General features: G+C 37.2%; 1 protein-coding gene across 1 annotated transcript in view; it reads left to right on the top strand.

The window, feature by feature from the left end:
* man1a2 (mannosidase, alpha, class 1A, member 2) overlaps positions 1-13,412 on the top strand; it is a 79,612-nt gene that overhangs the window by 54,960 nt on the left and 11,240 nt on the right. Inside the window, exons 6-9 of the mRNA XM_079619000.1 lie at positions 679-759; positions 9,697-9,791; positions 10,544-10,667; positions 10,745-10,838. Coding sequence (XP_079475126.1) covers positions 679-759; positions 9,697-9,791; positions 10,544-10,667; positions 10,745-10,838 — 394 coding nt within the window. The remainder of the gene's footprint in view (positions 1-678; positions 760-9,696; positions 9,792-10,543; positions 10,668-10,744; positions 10,839-13,412) is intronic.

The raw sequence follows: 13,412 nt of genomic DNA on the forward strand, positions 1-13,412 counted from the left end.
AATTGAATTTGTATTCATCAAGGAGGCATTCAATTGATCAAAAGTGACAGTAAAGGCATGATGTTACAAAATATTTATACTTAAAAGAAATGCTGTTCTTTTTAAAGTACTATTTATCAAAGAATCCTGAAAAAATTCCACGTTTCCACAAAAATATTAAGCAGCACAACTGCTGCTTTGATAAGAAATGTTCATTAAGCACCATATTAGAATGATTTCTGAAAGATCATGTGACACTGAAGAATGTAATGATGCTGAAAATTCAGCTTTGCTATCTCAGAAATTCATTACATTTAAAAATATATTCAAATAGAGGCTTTCAAAAGCATACAATCTTACCGACATCAAACTTTCGAATGGTAGTATACAGTATTTGACTTTAGATTTAGTTTTATATTGTACTGATGTCAATAGTTTTTTATTGTCATTGTTTTATTTGATATAATTTGCAATGGTTCATAGGATGCCTTATTAAAGAGAAATAAAATATGCAGTCAATTTCCCCCGAAATTCAAGTTTGTTATGAATTATTTCTGAGCCGGTTGGTTTCATTTAGTCTCTTCATCGAATATTTTTTTAAATAGTTATGGAAAAAATACTTTGATTCAAGTACCCTGCAAAAGTGGGCAATCACTATTTTGCCCTTACTCCCTCTTATTTTCCCCTCTGTTTCTACAGAATGCAGAAGTCTCTGTCTTTGAGGTCAACATCCGCTTCATTGGAGGACTTCTGGCTGCATACTACCTCTCCGGACAGGAGGTACATTATCACTTTTTATTGATTTATGTGTGTTTGTTCTCTCTCTGTGCTGTTCCGATCTGTAGTTATTTTGTGTGATGGAAGTGTGTACACGGCCTGGACAGAGAGTTCATCTAGTGTCAGTGATGTTAAATCCGAGAACTATGAACAGCTTTTTCAGGGGAAATAAATGTCCCTCTCTCAAGCCCGTGTTAATTAACGCTTCCCTTCTGTCTTATCTGCCCATGGACATTAATGGAGAAGAGCACAAATACTCTCTCTCATTCCCCCGTCACTGGGTAGCATATCTCTGCCTCTGCATATCACAATGTTCTCCTCCTTTTAGTCTGAAGGTGAAAATGCAAAGGAATTAAACCGCAGCCATGCGGCACGACCTCGCTGCCACTCCACACACTTCATTAGATGAGTTTAGATACTGGACGTGAAACTCGCCACACTTGCATACAAAGTCTTCACGCTGGTCTGTCCCCTGCCTTCCTATCTGTCCCCAGTGACCTTTTGTTCTGTCAGTACAGTGTTTGGACATGCCTGGGTGTCAGGCCTCAGTTTCAGCGCAGTCACACTATGTTCATCGGAGTGTTTGCCACATATGTGCTTTCATAGACATGCAATACAGCATGTGCCTAATGTTGGAGGCAGAGTGTCAAGATTACTAGTGTTTGTACTGCCACTGTACCCTGGAAATCCAGAGTTCTCGCGAGAGCACAATTTGAATTTGCTCAGCGAGTCACTCTGGCATCGAGAAATGATGCTCATTAACTATGCCCTTGTAGCCGAGCTCCACCAATCACATCGGTGTATCTGATATAGGCTGGCCAGAGGCGAGCTAAACCAATACTAACCAACTGCAGAACCACAGATGACGACAGCGCTGTGACGTCAAAGTCATTAGTAAACATTGCAAGATGGCTATGGATGAACACCACCAGTTGTTTGAAACGGCTTTGGCCGCTACAACGAGTTAGACTTTTTATCTAAAAAAGGAACAGAAGAATGTGCTCGAATCGTTCCTTTGCAAGAAGGACAACCGGATACGGCAAGAGTCTAATCTACCAGTTAGCTCCGCTGGTAGCTAAGCGTTTGTGATTGGTCGTAGTGTTATCCAATTGCGAGCAGTGAGATTTTCAAATGCATGCTTGGTGCCGCCCCTCGAGTTGGGTCGATTTTCATTACTCGATGCCAGACCCTTAATCTTTTGGATTTGGGTCTGGATTTCCAGGCTACTGCCACTGGAAAGCACAGAGAGAATCTTAAATCATTAAATAAGGATTAACAGTGCATTTATTATATATATATGTAGTAATTACCGGTACATATAGTCTCCAAAAAAGCTGTATACAAAATGTGCCCAAATTTGGGCAACAACATTTACAGAGATCAGAATCAAAGGAAGCATTAGACATACTGACATGTTGGTATAGCTTAAACAAAATCAGATATAATTTAAGTTTGTTTCGTTTTGATGGGTTTTTAAATTTAAGGGTTTTTTTTTCTTCTTTTTACTTTACAAAAAAAGTAACTCAAAAACTACTGTAGAGAAAGGACCAAAAGTAAAGATGAACAATAATAATACAAATAAAATAATAATAATAAAAAAAATATATATATATCTATATATATATATATATATATATATATGTATGTATATATATCTATATATATATATATATATTTTTTTTTTTTTTTTTTTTTTTATTGAGCTGCTCATTTCCCCTATTTTTACATTTAGATTTCATCAAACACTCACCAAAATCAAACACTCACCAAAACCTGATCATTAAAAACACTAATAATTTAATAATATAACTAAATATAATCAGTTAAATATCTTGTGTAAATCTCAAAATGAATATTGATTTTTCATGCTCTACAATGATGTTGTGATTCCTGAATTCACTTTATTTATTTAATTATAAATTTTTAGTTTTTTAACGTTTCATTCTTAATTTAGTAACTAGACAAAATTAGTATAGTATTTTAATCTTAGTCATTTATCGGCTATAATATGAAAATTATCATCTTTTTGCTGTCACCCAGAACTACCTTTAATCTGGAGCTTTAATTTCTTACAGTAGTTTTTGAGTCACTTTTTCATAAAGATGTGCAATACTCTCTTGGTAGATCTTCAGCATTATGGGAACCAAAGCGTCTTTCTCCATTGATGACCATTCAAAAGCATGAGCAAAGATGGCTGATTTAAAATTGCTTTCTTTCAGGGGATCATTTCAGGGGATCATGCAACAGCCAAGAAGTTAACTTTGAGATTTATTAAAGGGTCAATGATAACTTTCTCAAGGTATTCTCTAGATCTCCTTGGTGCAGGCAGAGTGTCTTTATATGTCCTCTATGCGGTGTAGACACTGGCAGCATGGAGCAGATGCTAGAGGCAGTGACTGAAGGCAGTGTGTCGTAAACTGAAAAGCCATGCCTCTTTAAGAAGAGATTTTTGATCAGACATGCTGGAGAAAGCCGCTGAGGGTAGAGGGAATGAAAGAGAGTAAGGAGTAAAGAGAGTTGTGTACTGGACTGATGTCCAGCTGGTGTTTCTCAAGAAGAGAATCTGATCTGAAGAAACGAGGACTCTGTACTTTATCAGCTCTGGAGGTTATCTCTCCTGTGAAAGACCACATCCTCCATCTTTCCCTCTCTCTATCTCTATCTCTTTCTCTTTAGCCTGTCAGCCGGCTCTAGCAGAACCCCTGTGCAGTGATGGATGATGTTTACTCTGCTGTCCCTCTGTCCTCTCTTCCACTGTCTTTTGATCCTCTTGTTTTTTCTTTTATCATTTTCTTTCATCTCTCTTTCTCAGTCCCCCTCCCCTGTTCCTCAGGTCCTCTCACCCTGCATCTCTTGGCAGTGTTATTTCATGATGGCAGAGAAGAGTAGTTTGATACAAGCTGTACCATGATGCTAAACTTTTTCATTGATAGCCATTCAAAAGTAGTTAGTAGTATAGTTATATTCAACCCAGGATCATAGGGAATACATGTCTTGTCATGAAATACTTCTGTGAAAGGTGCTATATAAATAAACTTTACTTACCGGTACTTACTTACTTACTTACTTACTTACTTACTTACTTACTTACTTACTTACTTACTTACTTACTTACTTACTTACTTAATTACTTACATGACTCTTTCTGCAAAAAATACATATGCATACAATTCACTGCAGTTTCTGAAAGCTGAAATGAATACTAGCGGCAATAAAACACCAACTTAAATTATTTTGTAACAAAAATTACAATTACAGGGCAGGTTACCGATTAATTACTGATTACTGATTTTATTCACTTTTACAAGTTTCACGTTGGACATTTCAACTGCCTTGAAACGTGTTACAAGCAATGCAATATTTAGCAAAAATGTACCCACATGCTGTTTAATAAACCCGCATCTGCAATGGAGAAAATATATCATTGCTTGTATTGCGTGGTATGCATTTCTCTTACTTTTTTGGGCAATGTTTTCTTTTGTATTTTTTTTTTACACTTATGTCTTATTAAAATAAAGGGTCTTCAGTACAAAATCTTTATGTAGTTCTAAGGCACTGTTACCTAATAATAGTTTTTAATAACTTTTTTTAAGTAATTTTATTTCATTTATAATTTTTATATTTCAGTATTATTTTTATTTTATTTATTACATTGTATAGTTTAACTAAAGGCATTCGATGTATGAGGTTGTACAGGAAGACCAGAAAGAAGCAGTTGTTCCTTTATGGTCATAAAAAGTGACTGGCTCAATAACTTTTTTGAATAACTCTTTCTAAACGCTTCTTGGAATATGTATTTTTATATATATATTTTTTTTCCTTCTGTGGTTAAGACCCTCATAACTTTTTCCAGGTAACTCTCCGGCAAGCCAGCAGTTTTGGATGACTTATTTCAGGTCTCATGTCTAACAGTAATTTTCTTGTTGATCTAGACAGCGCGTTTCTTCTTATCTTTAATAGACAAATGCATATTTTTTTGCAAAAATCAAATATAATTTTTTCACCTTTTGCTCCTGCAGATACTCTGATATATTGGCAGTGCTTTCTGAGATGGTTCAATTACGGTGTGTTTGACAGACCAATTTCTGTACTAAATCAGTAGGTTTCTTTAAACACAGTGCTGACGGATGTTTTCTGTCTTAGCATTTCTTCAAGCCAAATAGGATCATAGGCTGTAAGTGAAGAACACCGGCAAATATTGGTTCTTTGTCTTGATTTGCACATTTATTACAGCGGAGATGGTGCGAGGAAATGGTGTTTGCTCCAGGCATTATGCAGCAGTTATCTTTCTTTCTCCCTCTCGCCCTCCCCATCACTCTCTATGTTGATGCGCTGTCCTGTGGTTGTACATCCTTCACAGTGGTGGAGAATATGCGGTGTCACATTAGGGAGCAACAGACTCTTCTGTTGTCAAACACAGATCTCATCAAAGGCAGAACACAACCGCAGCCCCGGGCCCAGCAGAGGCAAGATAAGGACAGAGATTAAGAAGGGTATTTGATGGATGAGAAGATGTTTGTCAACTACTCATCTGTGTGTTTGATGTGCTGCAGACTTTTGGTCATGCCATCACCTTTTAAATCTCCTCTTGGAATACAAATAAGTGAGCCTTCTAGACTGGCATTTCCTTATAAACATATCTGGTTTTCTAGGAGCCTCTGCTTTGCAGCTGTATTTCTTGGTCTGTAGATGAGAATGTGTCCAAAAACACTCTGGAAACTGCCAGAAAGTTATCATCATTGAGCGCCTAACAAGTGGTTATATAAAGATTTGTTTGGCTTTGTACATCTAGACCACCGGCGTTAGTGTTTATTTTGACATCCCAGCGGCGGTTTTGTTTGCCACACTCATCGATGTGAAATGAGACGCATCGTATGCTGGGCCAGCTGAGAACTGAGACGAAATAATTGGCCAATCTCTCAAAAAAGTGTGCTGGTGTTATTTCATCCCAAAATCAAAAGCAAGGGCGAAAAAATAAATGTAGCATTAAGGGGTTTTGCATTGTGTTTTTGATAAAACTTAAAGGAATAGTTCACTTAAAAATAAATGCTGTCATCGTTTACTCACCCTCAAGTTGTTTTAAACCTGTATGAATGTCTTTCTTCTGCTGAACACACAGGAAGATATTTTGAAGAGTGTTGGTAACCAGACAGTTAGGTAAAGTACAGGAAAAAAAATACTATGGAAGTCAATGGGGTCCATCAAACTGTTTGGTTATCGACATTCTTCAAAATATTTTCTTTTGTGTTAAGCAGAAGAAAGAAACTTATACAGGTTTGAAACGACTTGAGGGTGAGTAAATGATGACAGAATTTTCATTTTTAAGTGAACTTTTCCTTGAAGTACATTTCCCCAGTATCTTATTACCATAATGGGGAAACATTTTCCTGTTACCTGTCATGTTTAAGAAGGTATTTAATTGTACACATCATGGTGAGAATAGTTATACTTATATTTAGAAATTCATCAAACAAAAATCTATTTTTCCCAATAATAAGTCTAATGCGAATCACCATTGAGAATAGTGCTGGGTATTGAATCAGATGTTCTGATTCGATTTCGATTCCCGATTCATCTCAATAAATATAGATTTAATACAAATCCTATATTTATAAATAAAAAAATTATGAACAGAAGTTTACAAGTGGTTAATTAATAAAAAGAAATGAAGCTATAAAAAGAATTTAATATTAAACTCTTTTTATTTTAGGTACACTTGGGTACATTAAAACCCAACTTCAAATGCATACAATGAATAGACAGGATTTTGATGCAAGATGAAAATTTGTTGCTGAAAATTGGACAAGTCAGAACAGTCGCAAGCCTTGATCAAACAGGATCAGGTTGTTTTATGTTTAAGAGAAAACTAACATAAAATCTCACAGCATTAGCCGTAACATGGAGGCTGCAAGCCTATGAACTGTAGGAAAATAATACTGGCTTTTGGGTGATGGATATCGATATAAAAATTGATGTTTGGCCTTTGAGAATCAATTTTGAATCTACCACATTTTAAACATCAATTAATCGAAAATCAATTATTGAGAATAATGGAAATGTAAAAAAAGCTTAAAAGTTAACATTCTAATGCATTACAGCAATGATAATTTGGGGGATTAGTTTTTTATTCTTTTTCAGTACTGTAATATTGTAATAAATTATTCTGTTCAGATAATTTTGGCAGTAAAATACCAATACATGATATGCAATTTTACTTTACAAATGTACACAATTTAAAGGTCATATATTGTAGTGAGAAGACTTTTTTTAAATTACTAGAAGGCTTAAATAATAGTATGCTTAAATAACGCATAAAAAAACTAAGATATAATTCATTACTTTCTTTTTGTTTTGGGGTGAAATATGTGAGATTCATTAATTAACAGAACAAATCCAGCTGTGTAAACATTAAATTGGTGATTAATGGGTCTGAGGAATCTCCTGAAAGCGGCATCATAAGAGTTTAATCAAGAGGAGCTTCTGTAATGATGTTTGTCTCTTTTTGACATCTTGTGCATTCTGACTGTTTTTCTTTGTAGACTCAGTTGTGTATCTCTTCCATTTGTCTCTTCTATAGCCATGCAGTTTATTTATAAACCAGGAGGAATCATTTTAAATAAAGGCAGAGAATGTGTTTGAAGTAGAAATGTACTGTCGCTGTTTGCTTTGAGGAGTTGAGAAGCTTTTGACTAAATGCGCATCAACATTCTCACAGACAACAGCCTAATTTCTTCATTAGACGACGTCTCCGGTGCTGTGATGCTGATGCTCTGATTGGCTGTGCTTGCGTCAGATTGGTGGTGTTTGTGTCTGCCTTGATTGGCAGCTCCCAATAGTGCTGCCATGACGACAGATAGAATAAACACCAGGCAGAAGGTTTTTCATAAAAGGCTGCAGATGCACAAACACACTGGGACCCAGAGCAAGAGTGAGGGCAGAAATCCAGCTTTAACCCTGAACCCCTGAGGAATCCACTGTACAAACACTCATTCCCTCCATTTCCAATGTGTTCCCCATAATCTCTTTATATGCTTCCGTTAGACGTTTAAGGAACATCTCAGGCTGAGGGCGCCGTAGTGTATGTATTTGTGCGTGCGTGTGTGTGTCAGTTTGTGTACAGAGAGCAGAAGCTGTATCGTGGGGAATGTCCATGCTCATATCCTCATATGTGTAATAACAGGATCATCTCTGGCGCTTATGATCTGCATCAACCAGATTAGGCTTCTGCTTCGGAATCTGCATTCTGGGAATTACACACACACACACACACACACACACACACACACACACACACACACACACACGCCGCTCCAACTAGTAATCCTGAGGGAAGCACTCATTCAGTCTAAATTAGCTTCTCTCTCTGTCTTCTGTCTTACTCTCTGGCTGTGTCTCGCATTTCTCTACTCTCACCATTTTCTTGTTCTCCTTCATTTTCTCCATCCTCTGAGTGACCATTTGCACCTGCTTTGTTCAGCGTACAAGACTTATTTTTAAAACACAAAAAAATCTAGGTGAAAATAAATATTTTTGTTTTCTTTGTCCTCAGCCTTGTTTCTTTTTCAAAAATGGTTTTATTTAGCAAGTTTTCTTTGGTAAACAACGCAGCATTGTGGTATTTCTGTCATCTTGCTCAGAAATAGCTGAAAGGCTGTGTACACTCCTCACACATCTATTCTAGTGAATTGCAGTGCATTTTAATAGACTCCACATAAACATCCTTCAGACAGGCTGGAAATAAAAACCTCAGCAGTGGCTCGGGCAGCTGTGCAGTTTGTCTGAGGTCTTTTCTCTGCTGCGACTTCATTTTATCTTTCGTCCTCAAAACATGATCAACCGCACAGGAGAAGTCTGTCTGTGAGTCATCAGCACAAGATATTTTCTAGCCATTGTTGCTCAAAAGCACTTGGTGGGATTGCAGAGTTGTAGTCAGACGGTCTCGCTGAAATTATGATGACTACTGCTGGGGGGGGGGGGGAATAAAATATTGATTGCTGCACATTTGACATCTACTCCTCAAATAATATCTGCGCTGTTGGAAGGGTGAAGTCATTCTCTCGGTGTCTATGCTGGGGAATGAACTATCCCTTTAAGGGACTCTTCGTTGCAGGGTTAGATCTAGCAGCCTTCCATTTTCCAGCTCTGATTCCATTGTGCCACACCAAAAACAAATTTTCCAATCATGCTGTCAAGAGTAGGCTTTTCTTTACTTTGAATGTGTCCATCTGCAGCAGCAGTAGTTGTTCATATTAAACTTCGCAAGGGTTTTATCAGTTCAAATTATGAAATTTATGACAAGGGCAAACAACCCCAGTGCAGCATCTCCCCTCTGACAGTCAGTGAGTAAACACATTCAGGTGTGGTGTTCAGTGGGTATTTATTCCGTCTCAAATGTGTGTTCTCTTTCTTTCTCTTTGTATGAGGCAGTATAGTCGGTTCCCTTCTGTTGAGCTTGTGGACAGATTTTGTCCCTACAGCCAGAGTCTGTGGCGTTAGTTGTCCACGGGGGGAATCTCACAAAACCAATCAACAAAATTTTAAATTATATGTAGGCTATGGAAGTATTTGTCTACTGAATTGAATACATTTATTTAGCAGGATTTATAATCAATTTTGAGAATAATTGGAATTACATACCGGTAGTCAAAATATTTTGATAAAGATAATTTTTTGTCTAATTGTCATAAACAGTAAAGCTCAAAGAATCTTAATGTTCCTGAATAAGCTACATTTTCATTGTGGAATTGTATAAATATAATTTTTCTCCCCGAAATCAAGAAAAAAGACCCTGACCCTTTTTTGTGCGATTCACCCACAGAGTCACATATAATGATATATCTTCCCTAGAGCTGACTTGACTCTTTCTGTCCACCTGTGTGCTTTGTCTCCCTTGTGGTTCATAATTTATTTCTCCTCTCTGTATGTCTCTGTCTCTTTTAGGTTTTTAAGGTGAAAGCTGTCCAGCTGGCAGAAAAGCTGCTTCCTGCCTTCAACACCCCAACAGGCATCCCCTGGGCCATGGTCAATTTGAAGAGGTACGTTCCATACACACCTTGCCTTTCACTCCTACATCCTTTCTCTCCCCTTTTTTTTTTCCTTTTTTTTTTTTCTCTTTGCTGCCTCGTTTTTTCCCCATGCAGCCTCCACTCATTGTACTGATGGTGACTGCCACATAATAGAAAGCTGTCAGACCTTTTATGTCTGTGAAAGTCCCTGTGGCTTTCTTCCTGTTTAACTCGACTTTCCACATAATTTCATTAGAATGAAATGAAAATTGATAAATTAAATCTGTAGAGCGCATTGTGAATGTACATTAAGTTTTTTTTTCTTTCTGAGGAGGGAGGTCAAATCCTGCCTGACACGGTTTTTGTGAATTAATTGGGTGTTTAGAAGAAATTGCTCAGGAACAGACAAAAACCACTGCATTTTGGGTGTTTTTAATCCTGAGGGAAAGAACAACGCTGTGTTTTATTAATCCCCATTCATATAGAGCAGCCTTTCACAGTCCACACACACACACACACACACACACATAGTCTAGGTGAATGGTGTGGATACATTCTAAATGGAAATGAGAAGTACAAGTAGAACACAGGATATTGGTCTTGACAGAGGAGTGATGGGCGGCAGTGAATTAGTTTGAAGCAGGAATGAAGCAGTTGACTCAAATGAGCTCACCGTAATTCTTCATTGTCTACACGCTGTAAAGGTTTAAAGGTGGATGTTTGCTTCAGGCTAGTAAGGAACATACATAAATGTCATGGGTTTTGCCTTCTGTCTTTTTCAGTGGAGTGGGTCGTAACTGGGGCTGGGCGTCAGCTGGAAGCAGTATTCTAGCAGAGTTTGGGACGCTGCACATGGAGTTCGTGCACCTGACATATCTGACAGGAAACCCTGCCTACTATCAGAAGGTACGACTGGCTTTGAGTGTTGTGTGACTATTCAGCCCTTGTGTTTGTGTCCTGTTGTGAACTATGTTCTGGTTTAGGTGATGCACATACGGAAGCTGCTGGCTAAGATGGACAGACCCAATGGGCTTTACCCCAACTACCTGAATCCTCGTACAGGACGCTGGGGCCAGCGTGAGTACCTCCCACTAACATCCTGTGTGCTGCACAAGACACTCTCTCTTTCCACTCTAGGAAAGGCTTTGTATGAATTCCCACACTGTATGAAATGAATAGGGTTCCAAACACCCACAACGCGAACTTGATGCTATGATAAACGGAAAAAAACATGGCACACACAACTGTTGGCTGAAATCGTGCATGTTTAAGTAGATGGAAGAATTTCCTATCAGCACTGAATAAAAGATTTCAGCATTTCCTTGGACTCTTTCCAATATCTTCGATGAATTTTGTTTCTCTTAATTCGCCATGTTCTGGGACTGCATTATCCATGAACGCTACATACAGTGCTGCCTTAGATTCAACATTTTGCTGCCGATTGTTTGGAAATGCTATGCAATTGCTGGTTAAGTAAACTGATATACTAGACGCAAATTATATCCAATATATATTTTGTTGTTGTTATCCTCGTCAGGCTCAATGTTTACTTTTAAATTTTCAGCTGACCCCATCACAAAACTATTTTATTTACTGTGTATTTGTAACATTTAACTAATACCAGAAATATATTCATAAAAGGGTTACCGGTACATTTTATTTAGAAAAAGAAATACTGTTTTTGATAATAGGCAATAATAATTGGAAGGCTGGCCAAGGCTGCATTTATTTGATCAAAAATACAGTAAAAATTGAACTACTGTGAAATTATTATAATTTTTTACGGTTTTCTATTTGAATATACTTTAAAATGTAATTTATTCCTGTGATGCAAAGTTGATTTTTAAGCATCATTACTCCCGTCTTCAGTGTCACATGATCCTCCAGAAATAATTCTAATGATGATTTGGTGCTAAAAAAAATAATCTCATCATCAACGTTGAAAACTATGGAAGCCCTGAACCGCAACGTAAAAAATAAATAATGTTTTAGCATATTTCAAAATATTATGACTTTAATCTTGAAATGCTAGAAAAAAAAAAAATATTTTACGGATTGATTATATATATTTTTTTTTACATTGTGGTTCAGGGCTTCTATTGAAAACAGTTGTGCCGCTTAATATTTTTGTGGAAACTTATGCATGATTTTTTATTTTATTTTTGATTAATAGAAAGTTTTTAAATAGTAAAGACATTTATAATGTTATAAGAAATTAATATGTAAAAAAAAATCTGTCACTTTGGATTAATTCAATGCCTCCATGCTGAATAAAAGTATTAATCTTGATATGATTAACAAATCTAATATATAGTGACATCGCTCCAATCTGAGACTCTCACAGTGGCTTTGGCCCAGCAGGTTATCCTTATTACTGAGTCCTGTTTCGGCACTCTTATTACTGCAATAATCGTCAGGAGAGATTCAAATCAAACGGAGGATCCAAAATATCACTCTATGAAGTGTGTTTATAGACACAGATGATTTTCATAATCCCTCTGCCAGGGTTTATTATTCTATAAATATGAATGACGACAGAATAGCAGCTTATCCTCATCTCCTCACTGATCAGTGAGCTTTAATAAAGATGGGATGTGAGGAAGTTTCTTTATTTATATATAATTAGTAATTATGTGTAGTGAAAACACTCCACTGTGTTTTAACCAACTCTTAATTACTGGAAGAGATGAGGGTTTAATTAGCGGCCTGCGTCTTAAGGCTAAACCTGATCAACCCACTGCGAGCAAACATGCGCGCACGCACACACACACACACACACACACACACTAAATTCCAGTAAAGCGTGTGTGTGTGTCCGTCCAAAGGTGTAGAATGTAATTAAGGTGCACTGGATATCTATTTTCTAAATGAAAACTCCGCATGAGTGACAGGCCAATACAGAAGAGAGTATTATTCCCCCTCCCACACTCCATCTGTCCCATGGGCTCTTAAAGGGACGGTTCACCCAAAAATGAATATCTCATAATTTATTCTCCCTCATTTTTTCCCAAACCTATATGGCTTTGTTTCCTGTGGAACACAAAATGTTTCCGACTTTCTTCCGGAAAAAAAAGAGTCAGAATTTCAGAATTGTTTAACGAAGAAGAAAAAAAATCTGACTCATTTTGTCATCATCTGTTGTGTTCCATAAGAGAAAGAAAGTCATATGGGTGAGGTAAATTCATTTCAGAACATTCATTTTTGTGTGAACCATCCCTTTAACATTATAACTCTCTCTCTCTCTCTCTCTGTCTGTACAACTTCAGCTCCAGGAGCTTTTAGGTTTAAGATCCACATCTCGTCTTCAGCCCATCATTCTCTGTCCATGACCTGTCCTCTCGCTGTCGGCGAAGCCTCTCTGTAGAGATTTCCTGCCTGGATCTTTGATTGTTACTCAAATCCACCCTGTTGTTTTTTTATTTTTATTCAAAGACTTTGACTGCATTTACTTTTCAGTGGAGGCCGTCAGGGAGTTGTTTTTGATTGGCAGAAGTGAAAATCCAGGCATTCGATGAATGGCAGCAGTGCCAGAAGAGGCTGTGAAATAAAGGCCCAGATGGTTTATGCGAGTCTGACTGGGAATTTTAGGAGTTTGAGTCTGAAACGTCTCTGCTTCAATCAATCTTTCCACTGCCACAACTTCTGTCTCAC

Source organism: Phoxinus phoxinus (genome assembly GCF_949152265.1).
Source record: "Phoxinus phoxinus genome assembly, chromosome: 7".
In the NCBI taxonomy this organism is placed as follows: domain Eukaryota; kingdom Metazoa; phylum Chordata; class Actinopteri; order Cypriniformes; family Leuciscidae; genus Phoxinus; species Phoxinus phoxinus.